The sequence below is a fragment of the Gymnoscopelus braueri genome, assembly GCF_963280865.1.
Source record: "Gymnoscopelus braueri genome assembly, chromosome: 23".
Taxonomy (NCBI): domain Eukaryota; kingdom Metazoa; phylum Chordata; class Actinopteri; order Myctophiformes; family Myctophidae; genus Gymnoscopelus; species Gymnoscopelus braueri.
The window spans coordinates 24512022-24528613 of record NC_137625.1 but is presented as its reverse complement, the minus strand read 5'-3'; the positions used below and the strand labels follow the sequence as shown (position 1 = coordinate 24528613).

The window sequence follows — 16592 nt, the reverse complement described above, 5'->3', positions numbered from 1 at the left end:
GGTGCCCCCGCCCTCTTTCCTCATATTGTACAAGTACAACAGGAGAGAGATTTGGGTGTGGGTGGGGGTGTGGGTGGGGGGCGGCAGAGCCAGGAGAAGGGATCTGTTGAAAAGCCTATCCCCAGGGGTGCCAGCAGAGGAGGAGTACAAGAGAAATTACATGAATTGCATGAATTCGGTCGACGCGACGGAGAGGAGGTGTTCTCACACCACTAGCCTTGCTGACTGACAGTGGCGGCAGCCAATCGGGAAGGAACTGACAATCTGACCGTTAGCCGGGAGGTTGGGGGGGCGACTACTGGGCTGTAGGTTGGGGGGGGGGATTCAAGGGTGTGTTTTGTCTGCCTGCTTGGGGAGTGATTAGAGGAGAAAAAATGTGAGAATTGCTTCGACAACCCCCGCAGCTAAATGATATGTTGACCACCTCACCAAGCCATGTTAGCACAGTCCTCTCTGGACTGATTACGCACGCACGCACGCACGCACGCACGCACGCACGCACGCACGCACGCACGCACGCACGCACGCACGCACGCACGCACGCACGCACGCACGCACGCACGCACGCACGCACGCACGCACGCACGCACGCACGCACGCACGCACGCACGCACGCACGCAGGTTGACTTGCGCAAGATGAGGATAAAGGAAACATTCAGTCTAAAGGTCCTTACACACCGGGGCGATTTTTTTCATGCGAATAATACGTTTTTTTTTAAAACCTTATAAAGTCAATGCAAGCTTCCACATCAGTTTCGCGGAGCGAAAAAAGCATCTTTTAATTATTCGGAACGAGTCCGAATTTTGCGTAGATTCGCATATTCGCCGGTATGTAACCGCCTTAAATGTCCAGTTTGCTAATTCACAACTACTACGACTACTTTTGTATTTGAAACTTTACATTTCTCTAAATATTATAAACTTTCACGACAGCCTAAGTAAGTACAAATATCATTTATGAAAAGGCTACTATAGGCTACAGTGAAGTCGGACTGAATGACCGAAACGTTTTTTTATTTTTTTACTCTCTTGGTGTTTTGTTGTAGAGGATTATCTGGCACATGTATCTGTTATGAAAGAGAAATTGTATCGTGCGTGAAACGGGAAACCATAAACCTACGTAGGCGCCATATTTACATTTCCTTACAAATGATACATTCCTTACATTACAAATCCTTATAAGCTATATATTTCGCCTCCCCACCGGCCCCCCCGCCCCCTCGCCTGCAAGTCGCTGGGAAAACGCTGTTCGCCTTGCTGACTGGCTGACTGGCTGACTGGCTTGCGGTCAGGCTGTGGAGGTAATAGCCATGGCAGGTGTCTGCATAGCTAGCACAGTAGAGAGAGAGGTCATCAGACGGACTATAACTATGGCTGTGTGGAGGGGGATGCACGCGGGGAAAGAGAACACGTTTTGTGAGGAAGAAGGAGGGCAGGGTAATCCCACAGAGAGAGAGATTGGAGTGAGAGAGAGAAAGAGAAGGCAGAGAGAGAGAGAGAGAGAGAGCAAGAACGGGAACAATGGAGGTGTGGCGAAATGAAGGACAGATGCGGGGGAAGAATAGAAGTGATCATTGTCCCCTTGTTACCTCTATCAAAAGCCCATTTTTGATAGAACTAGGTTGAGGGATGGGCGGCCTCTCTCTCGCCTAACTCGCCCCGCTGGACGGATTTCCTACAGCGCTTTTCAGCCTCAGACTGAGAGCCAGTGGTGGAAAGTAACTAAGTAAATGTACTCAAGTACTGTACTTAAGTACAATGTTGAGGTATTTGTACTTTACTTGAGTATTTCAAATTTCCAATACTTTTTACCTCTACTCCACTACATCTCAGAGGCAAATGTCCACTACAATTATTTGAAAACTTAAGTTACTAGTTACTTTGCATATATAAATGATTACATTATAATACATACATTAACCACTTTAGTCCTATTTCATACCTCGGCTATTTCGCGTCACGAAACATTTCAGTACTTTTACTTCTGGTACTTCAAGTACATTTTGATACCAATACTTTTTGTGCTTTCACTCAAGTAGATTTTGAACACTAGACTTTTACTTGTAACAGAGTACTTCTACAATGCAGTATTGATACTTTTTACTTAAGTAAAACATTGGAGTACTTTTCCCACCACTGCTGAGAGTCCCGTTGTGTAACTGCAAAGCACACGTACAGAAGCTGCCGTCGTATTTTCCAGTTTATATAAAGGAGGTTTAAAGGCTGTCAAAGTGTCCACATGGGGGTCGACCAAATAAACACCAGGATGTGTCTTTCCCAGCCCCGGGGTGCTGTGCTATTTGGCATTAGATGCTACAGTACTAAAGGGGTCATCTTTAAACTAATTCAGAGGACTGTCTATTTTAGATGGGCCCACGATCTGTCACTTATCTTCGTCTTCTAGGAGGTTGCCCCGTCCTCTGTAAAAGGCCCGCTGGCCCAGAAGTGAACCAGTTCTAGAGGACGGGGGGACGGGGGGGTTGTCACATTTGAGGTTGGCCCACTAGACTGGTCCTGACTGGCTAATTAGGCCTTCCGTTTCCTCTATTTATAAACCCATAACTCAGGCTAAACTGTCTTTGGCTGTCACGAACCCAGATACTCCTAATTAGGAGACACGGCATATGTCTTTCCTCGAGGAAAAACACTTAAATGAAAAGGCTCCCTATAGCTATCCGCATCATGTTTTTCCATTTTGATCCGCACGACGCTTCCAAATAAAGCACTTCTCAGCGCCCGACCATCGTCAGAGCTGATGCAAATCTGAGAAAATAATCCTCCTTTTCTCGCGCGGCATGCGCGCGCGGGCGTGTGTGTGTGTGTGGATAGATGGGACCCGGTACCAGGACTATAAATACCTCAACGGGCCGCATTCTGTCGTCAGAGGAGAACCAAACAGTCCTTTAACCCATTAAGACCTGAAGCCGATTCTACGTGTCTCCTAAATCCCAAGAGTAATTCTGAAAAACGTATGTTTCTATATCAGTGGTGCTCAATCTTTTTCATGTCAAGGACCCCCAAAATGATATGTATTTGGCCGCCGACCCCCATCTCAAAAATATTTTGTCCCAGGGACCCCCCAGAAGCGAAGATTTTAGTTAAAAATGTTCGCTTTAAAAATATATATATTCAAAGATTTGCACACATTTTCACCATTTTTTCAAAAATAGCAGATCTACAAGCTCGTACCTATGAGGTTGAATATCTGCTATTTTTGAATAGCCAAAGTGTAAAATAATGCTTTTTAGCTCAAATCTAAAAATGACACAGATGCGTTCCAGGTCTTAATGGGTTAATGAAAGTAGGGTAGCTCCCCAGGCCCGGCCCATCCACCAGTGGTGTGATCCATATTTTATTAATAGCAGGGGGTGGTGGAGGGAGTGCATCTCTGATTGATACGACGTTTTAGCAGGAGGCCCAACCGTGGAGCTAAGTGGGATCCGGGGCCTCTGGTACAGTGCACAGTCAAATATATCCAAAACGTATCCAATGGAACCAAAATGGAGCCGTTATTTTCAGCCTGGTAGCGGCCGTTTATTACTGGTCCCAGCCTGTCGAGCTGGACCAGCAAGTTGGTCTCTCTCTTTTTCCTTCTATCTGGCTATAGCGTTGGGGCGGCTCAAGCGGTTCATGTTAGTTTAGCGGAAAAAAGGCTACAGTGCGGCCGGCGAGTTTTAAATATTCATGAGGACAAAAGAGGCGAGGACCAAAAAGGGAATGGAAGAAGAAGGGGAGGTTAGGAGGTAAGGTAAGCGATGCAGGGTGTCTGGGAAAAAAAAGAGGACGAATCAGACTGAAGGGATTCTAGGAGGCAGGCAGGCAGTGAGCGTGTGATGGGGTAGTGGATGTCTCATCTAGAGAGAGAGAGAGAGAGAGAGAGAGGGGGAGAGAGATAGAATACAGAGGCAAGTGAAATGGTGGAGGGCTTGTATATGAATGAGCGATGGAGCATGGGAGTTTGAGTTTCTAGACTGAGGTGGGAAAAAGGGGGGCCGCTTATTAGACGCAACCTCATAAGAGAAGAGAATCAAAGACACATTCAGAAATAATTGAACAATAATAACACACATAACAACAACGTCAACAGGAATTAAAAATAACATACAAAAAGTGTATAGTACAGTATACATACGTGACACATACAGACTGAACCTGTGTGACAATGACAGTGACAGCTTTGTGTGACAGCAGGAGCAGCAGAAGGGATTGGGTTCTGGTGGACACACACACACACACATACACGCACGCACACACACACACACACACACACACAGGCACACGCACACACACCATCTCCCCAGCACACAGAGAGAGACTACAGACAGAGGGGGGGTGGGTGGGCGGTTGGGGAGAGAGGGGAGGGGGGTTGGGGTGAGGGGAAGGGAGGAATTAGGTTGGGGGGGGGGGTGGGGGTGTGTTGGGTGGTTGAAGGAGGAGGTCCCTTGCATGACTAGCGGGCTAAACATCACTGTTCTGCATTCTCCGTCGCCACGCTCCCCTGCATCGCTGGCGGCTAGCTGCGCTAGCTGGCAGCGTGCTAAAAGATGCATGAAGGTGCTTCTTGCCTACGCCGACGTTGCTGTTGGAAAGACTGCCCTGAGGTGGTTGTGTTTTATGATTTAAACCAACCTGGATCTTGGTTTTTTTTTGCATTACTAACGGCACACTTTCTCTATGCTACTATGGGAACGTCGACATGGTGCCAGCGCTCGGTAGCTTATACGTACAATGCGACTAACACTATGAAAGGAAGTTCGGTATAGGGCAAGGATGGTGGTTAAGGGTGGAGAGAGGAGGAGGAGGGGGAGCAGAACGGGTTAGGGGGCAACGGAGCTGTGTTGAGGGCCTGGGAGTGAGAGAGAGAGAGAGAGAGAGAGAGAGAGAGAGAGAGAGAGAGAGAGAGAGAGAGAGAGAGAGAGGGAGAGAGAGATGGATGAGGTATGCGCATGTGAGTTAAGTGTGTATGCTTTCATTGGATGGCGGCTGGGCTGGGTCTGATGCACACACACACCTCTGCTGAGTCCGTCCGGCCCTCTGAGAATCCGGCACTCCTCGATCTGTCCGAACGCCGAGAACATGACCCGGATGTCGTTCTCGTTGCACTTCTTCGACACCATGCCGATGAACAACTTCCTGTCCTCCACCGCTGCACGCCGCGTGCGAAGAAGAGACAGAAGAAGAAGAGGCGGATGAGGGGAGAGGGGGAAAAGACAGAACGAAGGAAAGAGAGGTTGAAAAAAGGATATTCGGGAGAGAATGAGAACAGTGGGGTATAGTAACTAAGCACATTTACTCAAGTACTGTACTTAAGTACAATTTTGAGGTACTTTTACTTTACTGAAGTATTTCCAATTAACATTAACCACTTTAGCCCTATTTTATACACAGGCTATTTGAAAACAGCCGATCTACAAGCTCTCAACACGTCGCATCGCAACGCGTTGTGAGCTTGTAGATCTGCTATTTTCAAACATTTTTGTATTTTTACTTTTGGTACTTTAAGTACATTTTGATACCAAATCTTTTGTACTTTTACTCTAGTAAATGTTGAATTCCAGACTTTTACTTGTAACAGAGTACCTCTACATTGCAGTATTGATACTTTTACTTTTAGTAAAACATTTGAGTACTTTTTCCATCACTGAATGAGAGGAAGAGAAATAAAGTCAGACAGAGAGAGTATGTGTTTCATCATGCCATCTGTGGGCTGTGATCAATGTCTCATTATCACTTCAACACCAGTGTTCTCTGTGTGAGTCTCTCACGCTTGTCCTCTCTCACCCTCTGTTTCTCCCTCGACTTCTCCTCCTCCTCCTCTATCGCTCCACGTGTCCCTCCCTCCTCCGGCTCCCTCGTCACTGCCCTCTCCTGCTCGCCACCGTTTGATCCTCCCTCTTTTCCTTTCTCTCTGTCTCGCTGACACAATAGATCCGTTTCTCTTGCAATCGCTTGCACTAGGAAAATATAGGGCGGCTGCATGAGAACTTTGGCTGCATCTATTATGCCCGATGGATGTGCCACGGACAGTGGTGTAAAGTAACTAAGTACATTTATTAAGTACTGTACTTAAGTACACTTTTGAGACATTTTTACTTTACTAGAGTATTTCCAATTGTCAATACTTTTACTTCTACTCCACTACATCTCAGAGGAAAATATTGTACTTTTACTCCGCAAAAATTATTTGAAAACTCGCGTTGTGAGCTTGTAGATCAGCTATTTTCAAACATTTTTGTACTTTTTTTTTTACTTTTGGAATTCTGGACTTTAACTTGTAACAGAGTACTTCTACATTGCAGCATTGATACTTTTACTTAAGTAAAACATTTGAGTACTTTTTCCACCACTGCCGATGTGCCACGGACCCCTCTGAGAGCCAAGTCCTCCTCACTGCTCACAGCCGAGGTTGGTGAGTGGCATAAACCTTGGGTGCGCGCACGTGCGCATGCGTCGGCGCTCCCCACATTCAATGGAATGCTAATCCAATTCATTTTTAATGAGGAAACTGTCAGCTCTTACCGCGAGGCGAAAGAGATAAGCGGCCTGTTGCACTCTGGGAAATCAATAGCGCACTTGTTTATTTTGCTGTTTGAATTGTTGGTGTGTATAAAAAACAAACCGTCGGGATATGTCGGCAAGATAAGTGTTGTTTCAAACGAGCTAACTCCTTTGTACACAGTGCGCGCGCGCGCGTGTGTGTGTGTGTTTGCACGTGCATCACTCCAGAGGAAGATTACCACAAGTTTAAACGTTGTAATTAATTTACTCGAAGAGAAAAAGAGGGGAGATATCGTGCAATTGACTGTTTTCTGTATTCTGACCGGCGAGGGAGGCGATGATAAGATGCACAAAGCCAGCTGTGGACTGATCTCAGCGCAGCCTCTGTAAAATTGGACCGGTGTCAGCACCACGCTGCGTTTCAGCCCATTATGACAGTGAGAACAAAAGGGATGGGAAAGAGTGTGTTGGAGGGAAAAAAAAACGTTTATTTTAAAACAATAACGGTATCAAACATTTGCAAACATCTCCCTATTCCTCTTCCTCTTTCTCTCTATACCGCATTATCCCACCCTATACTGTACAATCTCTTTCTGTACACCATGGCATCTAATTATAGGGTACCGCAAGTCCCCCTCGCTTCTTCTTCCCTGCTCCTGCCACACGCACACGCACACGCACACACACACACACACACACACACACACACACACACACACACAGTTTGATTGACTTAGCTAATAAAGCGCTGACCAAAACCATTCAGGCATCGTTACATTGACTCTGATATGGAGTTTATTAAAGGTCATTACTATTAAGTGGATAGATAGATTCAATATTTCACGCCGTACATTTCACAGCCCCGGCTATGATGACTCGCGGTTACTTTATTAAGTTCTGCTGTCGTTACCTTTGACGGGTGCGTCTTATAAAGTTATAACCCTGCCGTATATTTCAGTGGATTGATTAGTGGCTTTTATAAGGTTCCCTCGTTGCTCGGCGCTAAACGGATGCCTGGTTTATTGCACTGCTTTGACGGCAGACTAGCTAGCTAGAGGTTGGTTTATTAACCCTATAAGACCGGGAAACGCATCTGTGTCACTTTAGATTTCTTTGGCTATTAAAAAATAGCAGATCTACAAGCTCATAGCGCGGCACCGAGTGCCGCGCTACGAGCTTGTAGATCTGCTATTTTTGAAAAATGTTATATATATATATATACGAATTTTTAAAGCAAACATTTGTAACTCAAATCTTTGCTTCTGACAGATTCTGACAGTTTTAATTTTTTTTTTGCTATATACCAGTGGTGCTCAAACACCCCCAAAATTATATGTATTTGGACGCGGACCCCCATCTCAAAATATTTCGTTCTAGGGACCCCCATGAAGCAAAGATTGGAGTTAAAAAATGTTTTCTTTAAAAAAAAAAAAAAAAAATAGCAGATCTACAAGCTCATAGAGCGGCACTCGGTGCCGCGCTATGAGCTTGTAGATCTGCTATTTTTTGAATAGCCCAAAGTATAAAATAATGGTTTTAAGTGGTTACACTAGATGCGTTCCCGGTTTAAATGGGTTAAGGTCAAAGTGATGACTGGTGACAGCTTATCACAGCACTCCGTCTCCCTCTCTCTCTCTCTCTGTGTGTGTGTGAGCTCTGACACCAACGCTGCCGCCTGGATCCTGTCCAATATTAACCTCCACCTCCTCTCCTCCTCCGCTCTCTATCCCTGCATCCCACCTAGGAAAGGAAACGTGTGAGGATGCACAACCACGGGGTCTAGAGAGATGACAGCTGGCTCATTAAAAGGCAAAGGAGAGGAGACGTGGCGACAGAAAGAAGCTACTGTTTGGCAGCGAGGTGTGTCTGGGAATGCAGAGAGGGCTGAGCGCGAGGAAACGCATTCAGAAACGCGTCTGCGATATGCAAATTGGAATTGGGGTAAATTTAGGACAAATACGATTCTGTGAGAGAGTAGTGTACGTACGTGTGTGTGTGCACACTCAAGAGATAAGGGGGATAAGCTGGTTCAGCGTGGGGCCAAATGATTCAACTTTCAATGACCCGTCCTCCGTAGGCACCTTAATAATTCATTTACATCAACATGTCCTCTCTCCCTCTCCCTCTCTCTCTCTCTCTCTCTCTCTCTCTCTCTCTCTCTCTCTCTCTCTCTCTCTCTCTTATTGTGCTGGCCAAGGAGCTATGTGTAAGGCAAAATATAAATGGCTATAGGCAGGGATATTCACACAGGCTACCTAATGCTGTGTGTGTGTGTGTGTGTGTGTGTGTGTGTGTGTGTGTGTGTGTGTGTGTGTGTGTGTGTGTGCGCGTGTGTGCCACTCACCATTTGATTTCTCACTATCTGCAGGCTTCATCTGAATGGGGTGGTGCATCTGTGGAAGACAGAATAATAAAGTCATAATACTTTAGAGAGCACTACAGTGCATGCATGCACACGCACACGCACACGCACACACACACACACACACACACACACACACACACACACACACACACACACGTGTAAGGAATGCGTTACACACAAGTAGACCCCAGCACATTAGGTGCGACGATCGATGCACATGTTTGCTTGTTATCCCATGTGGGTGTTTGATATACTGTGCCTGGCCCGCGAGTGTGTGTGAGTGTAGTATACTTTATGACTGTGTGTGTGCTTTGGGATGTTGTGTGTGCGTGTGTTACATTTGTGTGCGTGTCTGCACACATGCCAATGACAACACAGTGAACTGCGGCTTATTGGAACCAGTGATTGATCGGGCTGGGGTTGGGTGGGGCGGGTGGGCTTCGCTGTTTGATGAAAACAAGGAAACGTTTCAGAGATGATGGGGCCTGTTGCCCTCCCTCCCCCTCCCTGCCTAACTCCTTCCCTTCCTCCCTCCCTCCTTCCCTTCATTCCTCCCCTCCTTCCATGCCAGCCTCCAGTGGCGGAAAGTAACTTTTACTCAATACTGTAATTGAGTACAATTTTGAGGTACTTGTAGTATTTCCACTTTTCACTACGTTATACTTCTACTCCACTACGCCTCAGAGGCAAACTCCACTACAATTATTTGAAAACTTTAATTACTCTTTACTTTGTAGATTTAATATTACAAAACATACATTAACCAATTAATCCCAATGTTATACTTTGGCTATTCAGAAATAGCAGATCTACAAGCTCACAACGTGTCGCGTCACGACTCGTTGTGAGCTTGTAGATCGACTATTTTTGAAAGATTTTGAAAATAATGAGTACTTTTACTCAAATATATTTTGATGCCAATACTTTTGTAAAATTTGGAAAATAGGCTTTTACTTGTAACAGAGCATCTTTATATTGTGATTACTGATACTTTTACTTAAGTTAAATCTGAGTATTTCCTCCAACACTGCCTGCCTCCCTCCATTCCTGCCCGCCTCCTTCAATCTCTGCTCTGTCCCCCCTTTTTTTTTTATTATTCCTGCCATCTCTCTCCTTTATGGGAGATTATATGTCTGTTTGATCTGCAGAGAGATGAATGACAGTGATTCTCCAAATCTAGCCCGGTATCAATCACACTGAGAGTCAAATATATCGTGAGCTCTCTTCCTTCCTCCCTCTCTCTCTATGTCTCTCTCTCTCTCTCTCTCCCTCTCTCCCTCCCTCCATCTTTCATCGACACACATCCCGGTGAAAGGATCCGTCTTGTGTCCTCTCACCACCTGTGCGGTTCGGTGCGTAACCGACCGCAATTGCGGGGCACGTGTGTACTGCAGGCGCGCACAGGGGCGTGTGTGTGTGTGTGTGTGTGTGTGTGTGTGTGTGTGTGTGTGTGTGTGTGTGTGTGTGTGTGTGTGTGTGTGTGTGCGTGTGCACGCGTAACGGGCCGTGTAAGTGTGTCTGCCACATCTTACCCATAATGCCCCTGGCTCAGTCACACTGTGACAGAAAGGCTTTGATCTTCCAATTCTATCACATACCTTTATCCCCCCGTCTCTCTCTCTCTCTCTCTTTCTTATACTCTCTCCTTTTCTCTCTCTTTCTCCCAGACGCAGGGCTTTTCCCCCTTTACAAGCTGCCCATTGATTGATTCGTTCCCCAGCCCTGCCTAACGGTGCCAGTCAACAGTAGAAAAGAGATGACAGAGAGAAGAGACGTGAGAGGAAGGGAAAGAGAAAAGACAAAGAGAAAGGGGGGAGGGAGTAAAGAAATAGAACATTACTGTACATGGCATCACAGCTAGGAAGAGGAGGCTAGAGAGAGTGTGATAGATAGAGTGAGTGAGTGAGAGAGAAAGAGAGTATTCTGTTGTTAAGCCGTGACGTATGCGCCCCGTCAGAACAACTTCCGGGTCCAAGCAGTGGTGTCCCTCGCTGTTTTAACAGATCTGAGACTAAAGTGTCATTCTACCGCTTTCCTGGCAACGACAAAGAGAAGAGGAAATCGTTATTTTATATATATCTATATATAAATATAAATATATAAATGAATATAAGAAATAAATATCATAATGTTAATAATAATAAATAAATACATATGTATATAAATTGTGGAGTGTCGCTAGGCAACCGCCTGTCAGGTAAGCACCTCAACGGGGAGAGTCAGTGGGACAGAGGCGGTACGCGGCCAGCCAGGCCCCGCCCCCAGCTGGGCTGCGTCATCGACGGGCGCTACCTGCCAGTCTATCTGTGGAATCAACCTGAAGTGAGCGCACCTGCGTTGCCCAGCTGGGGAGCGCACAGACAGACCAAAAGCACCGTCTCTGCCTCAGTATGGCCTGACTCTCCACGTTGACCAGACAGGTGCACAGGCGGTAAGCGAACCTCCACTTATTCTCCTCCTCATTGCTTGGTGTTATATAACTCGGAGTCTAATTGTATATATTTCTGTTCTAGGCAACATAGGACCCGACACTGTTTAAATGGAATGTTCATGGACTGGAACCCCACGCAGAGGGCGTGAAGGAGAAACGCATGGACACTTAATGACACAGAGCCCCGACGGGGTGAAAAGTCTTCACCAAACGGCACCAGGAGTTTCCCCCCTGTGGACGTGCCATTATTTCAATAAAACGGCCGGTGAGGTCTTCGCAAATACTGTCTCCGAGTGTTGGTTTGGTTCAGTCTTCACAAAATATATATATTAGCCTACTTTTTAATGTCTATGATATTAGCATTAAGACCCTTTTTAACCCTCAATGGTTCATTTCTGAAAAAGGTTATTGTAAAAAGATTTACGGGTTCCGACATGTTTGTTTACAATGAAGAGTGGACGGCGCTGGTGCCTCTTGGACCCGGAAGTGACGTCGGACTACAACAAACCGAATAGAGCAGCATAGACACTAGACAGAGTATCACGTGTTTGGACAGCAGCAGGAATAGTCTCTCCTCCCTCAGGCTGGGGCTTGTGATACTGTACAGTGTACAGTATCACTAACACGAGGACGGACCCCGGCAGGGACATACTGGCCAACGCAGACCCACACGGGTCACGCCACATTACAATCACGAGGCAAAACCTCCAAAGTCACGTCAAGTAATTCCTCGTGAATCCATTTTAAGTTCTTCCTCCGCTCAACATCCCCATCTGGATCTCTGGCTCATTCTTGGAGAAAAGCGTGCAAGCTCACAAGCTCTTGCGCGGGTGCACACACAAACACACACACACTTCTGTCTCGAGATTCTCTGCCCCAGGTCTAACTACCCAGAATGCCCAGTGGGCTACGACGACGGTCTCGTTTGATCTCACCGAGCTCCAGCAGATACACACACGCAAAACACGCCTCAGCTCTGCTATCCCACAATTCCACTCACCGCCATTGTATTTATACATTTTTTGCCTGGCGGTCCCCCCCCGGCCGCAGTGTGCCATTCATTACCCACTCCCCAGGAGTCCTCGGAACACCCACCAAACACTGCACTCTGTCTAATAAAAACTCGACCATTATGTGCTGCGTGTGCTGCACGCTAGCTGCTATAGCTTACTTCTGTGCAGGTTTCCAAATGCACAAATGACACAAATGCCACATTGAACTTGGTGTCCCTATTTTTGGGCATGTCATTATAGGTTTATTTTGGTTCAAAACATTAAGTTAACCCATTAAGACCTGAGGCCGATACTACAAAATGTCTTCTAAAAAAACGTTTTTTTTTATATGCTACTATGTCAGTGGTTCTCAAACTTTTTCATGTCAAGGACCCCCAAATGTATATGTATTTGGCCGCGGACCCCCATCTAAAAATATTTTGTTCCAGGGACCCCCTAGAAGTGAAGATTTAAGTTAAAAATGTTCACTTTAAAAATATTCAATGATTTGCACAAATTTTCACGATTTCTCAAAAATAGCAGATCTACAAGCTCATAGCGCGGCACGTGGTGCCGCACTATGAGCTTGTATATCTGCTATTTTTGAATAGCCAAAGTGTAAAAGAATACTTTTTAGCTCATATCTAAAAATGGCACAGATGCTTCTCCCGGTCGTAATAGGTTAAAAAAGATTTTCAAAAACAGCAAACGTCGCTGATCTACAAACTCACAACTCCACGTGGTGAGCTTGTAGATCGCCTGTTTTGGCTATTCGTAGTCAGTCATTAGAGCTCACGCGGTTGATGAACGGGAACCTGCCAAAACAACTCCCTGTCCTCGATGGCAATCTATCTATCTAATCCCCCCCTGACCTTCATCCCTCCCTCCATCCCCTCTCGTCCTCCAAATTCAGTCACCTTTCCCTCTCCTCTAGACCCCTCTCCCTCTGCCAGGACAGGACACTCTGTGCCAACGCTGCGAGTTCGGAGCACTTCGGTTTCCACGTTTTTTTCCCCACAATTGTCTTGATTAGCTTCCTTTGCGTAACGTTATGAGCAGTGGTGGAAAAAGTACTCAAATGTTTTACTTAAGTAAAAGTATCAGTACTGCGATGTAGAAGTACTCTGTTACAAGTAAAAGTCCGGAATTCAAAATTTGCTTGAGTAAAAGTACAAAAGTATTGGTATCAAAATGTACCAAAAAAAAATGTAAAATGTAAAATAAGGTACCAAAAGTAAAAGTACTAAAATGTTTGAAAATAGCAGATCTACAAGATCACAACGCGTCGCGATGCGACGCGTTGTGACCTTGTAGATCGGCTATTTTCAAATAGCCTAGGTAAAAATAAGGCTAAAATGGTTAATGTATGTTTTATAACGTAATCATTTGTATCTACAAAGTAACTAGTAACTCAATCATTGTAGTGGAGTAAAAGTACAATGTTTGCCTCTGGGATGTAGTGGAGTAGAAGTAAAAGTATAGACAATTGTACTTAAGTACAGTACTTGAGTAAATGTACTTAGTTACTTTACACCACTGGTTATGAGACAAAACATAAATGCATTAGGGACTGGGAGGAGTGCAGCACACGGGCAGGCGGGAGTTGCACCGCGGTGGCTGGTGGGACGTTCAAGTGTTTTGGTCAAGGGGCGCTTTTGGCTGTGGGCATCACCTGTGACCTTGTTGTGGGTGCGAGACACCCCCCCTCCTCGCTGCCAGGCAATTATGTCCACGTGAGAACAGTGCCAGCCTGGGGTTATGTGGCAGGCCAGATGTCTGTCTGTCAGACACAACACAAGTCCCCCCACCGTCTTTCCCCTCTTGTCACCTCCAAAGTAATACACACACACACACACACACACACACACACACACACAACCAGGCTGGATTCTCCCATGTACTATGCGCAAACTAACTCCGGTAGCCACTAAATAGTTCTCACTGGTACACGCAGTGCAAGAAGAAACCCTACACCGCCTAAATGTTAACTGCTGTTCTCAAATTAACATAAGCCCCCTGGCGCCCCCCTCTCATCACCTGTGGCCTGCCAGGAATGCCCCCGGGGTCTGAAAAGGGTAGAAGTCAGCTTGCATCACGCTAGCCAGACGAATAACTTGATGCTTGCTGCTCACACTGCAGATAGTATGACAGTGTGTGTGTGTGTGTGCGTGTGTGAGTGTGTGTACGCGTGTCATGCGTGCCGTGCATGCGCGTGTGTGCGATCAGTTCCGAGCGGGAGCCTGATCTGTGCACGAGCGTCCTGCAAGCTGCCAGCGGCCACGTACCCTCTGCCAGCAGTTGGCACCTCGAAAGAGACACGCGGTCACATGGGCTGGACGTGCGAGCCAAAAGAGGAGAGCTCACATACTGGACGGGACCAGACACCGCTGACCTGCCATCGCTTCGGGTATATGTGTGTGTGCGTGTGAACATCCATGTACTGCACCGTACACACACTCCTCTCTCTCTCTGATGTGATGTAGGTCTACCTTCTGTCTGCCCCATCCCCCCCACCCACCCCACCGTTCCCTCGCTCCCTGTCCTATCTCCTCTGAGAGGGCAAACGTGTGACGGTGAGCTGGTTGCTCAAAGTCAGACAGATGGCTCTCACAGTCGGGATTCAATATTGGTGACCAGTGGCTGGGACGGCCAAATACGCGCGCACACGCACACACACACACACACACACACACGCTGGCCCACATAGTCCCTCCGCCTCCCTCTCGCTCACTCTCCTTCTCAAACACACTAATGTTGATACAGATAAAACATGACTTTAATTCCTTTAAGCAAACAAGTGACGATAAATCAAATTGTCTTTCATAATATCTCCTGTCTAGCACTGCTTAGCACACAGTTAGCCTACATTATCTCCACTTCATTTAGCTCGGTAAACAATTAACCCAGAGAGTGTGTGTGTGTGAGCCGAATGATTGAGGGATTTGGCTATGCTGTTATTTAGGGATTTGGCTATTAGCTATGCTGTGTCGAGTCCCCCCGCGCTAACAACTCTAAGTATTTAACATAGTTAGCCCGCATTTACAACCGCCCCCTTCCCTCGAATCAATGGGCTTAAACGGTGCCACCACTACGACAGGAAGGGGGGGTTATAGAAGTTAATTTGAAACAAAACGATTAATATTTCTTTTAAGTCCGTGTGCCGATGAGGTTTGCCTTCCTACAGTTCTGTTTGTGATAGCATTTGGGTTTCACTACGGCAATTACGGCCTTTAATTGAATTGATTTCAATAATGAGTCTCTGTAATGACACCGCGGTGGGAATGGCTCAGTGTGTGTGTGTGTTGAGAACACATACAGACACATGTATATTTCTGTTCTGTCAATTGGTCAGCTGCCTCCAATTTCGGGCATGGCCTTTATTTTTATAAACCACTTGTCCAAGGTCTAACCTTTCAGCTTGTTGCATAATATCCTCCAGGCTATAACACATGAATGTTTGATGACACAGCAACTGACTACATGGTGGCTTTAATTACTTAAATCCCTTATATCCGACGATATAAAGCCTATGGTAGCAAAAATACATCACAGGTTATTGGCCACTTACGAGGGTCAGATTTTATGACAGGTTGTATGTAGCGTTGTACTCTGATCTTGCACTTATAAGACGCTCTGGATAAGAGTGTGTCTGCAAACCTGAATTCTAAAAGGTCACTCACACTGTGGCTCCACTCCAGGCCGCTAAAGACCAAACAGTAGTTCAACAGAAAATTGGTCAGTCTGTCAAAGGCAGTTATACATCATGTCTTTTCCACGAACAACACACGCTGCAAAACGGAGCCGCACATACATTCAAACTCCTTCAAGCGCGTGTGCAAAACTTTACACATTTGATCCAGAAAATGAAGTCCAGAACTGACGACTAGAGGAGGAAAGCTTTCACTCACCCTCAAATGTCTGGTCACAGTCGGCCCTCCCTCATATCAAAACCTCCGTCCATCAATTGGAGACTGAAATAATGTCTCCGCGATGAAACGGGGCTTTTAAACCCTGACCTTGCTGGAGATATTTTTTGACTTTTTTTGCAGCCATCTGATGAGGTCTTTGATGTGCCTTTCATTGCATGAACACACACAACTTTGCATTTGTATTCCGCCAGCGGAGCGTTACTAATTATCTCGCTGGCAGAAAGGTATGGGGGATGGGGGGGACCCGAGGAGTGTACGTGCACGTACAAATGTGTGCGTGCGCGCGTGAGCCTGTACGCGTGGCCTTTGTGCAATGGTCGCTTTTTAATGAGCCCTGCGCTTCTTATCGAGCTCGGCGCTCGCCTCCGTCTCTGTG

The 16592-nt window shown here is 46.3% G+C and overlaps 1 protein-coding gene across 5 annotated transcripts in view; it reads right to left on the bottom strand.

Moving 5' to 3' along the window:
* Positions 1-16592, bottom strand: part of celf2 (cugbp, Elav-like family member 2) — a 205601-nt gene that overhangs the window by 30841 nt on the left and 158168 nt on the right. For all 5 annotated transcript variants that reach the window (XM_080421552.1, XM_080421553.1, XM_080421554.1 and 2 more), the window contains exons 7-8: positions 8844-8892; positions 5013-5147 (exon numbers count right to left, since the gene is read on the bottom strand). In XM_080421552.1, coding sequence (XP_080277678.1) covers positions 5013-5147; positions 8844-8892 — 184 coding nt within the window. The remainder of the gene's footprint in view (positions 1-5012; positions 5148-8843; positions 8893-16592) is intronic.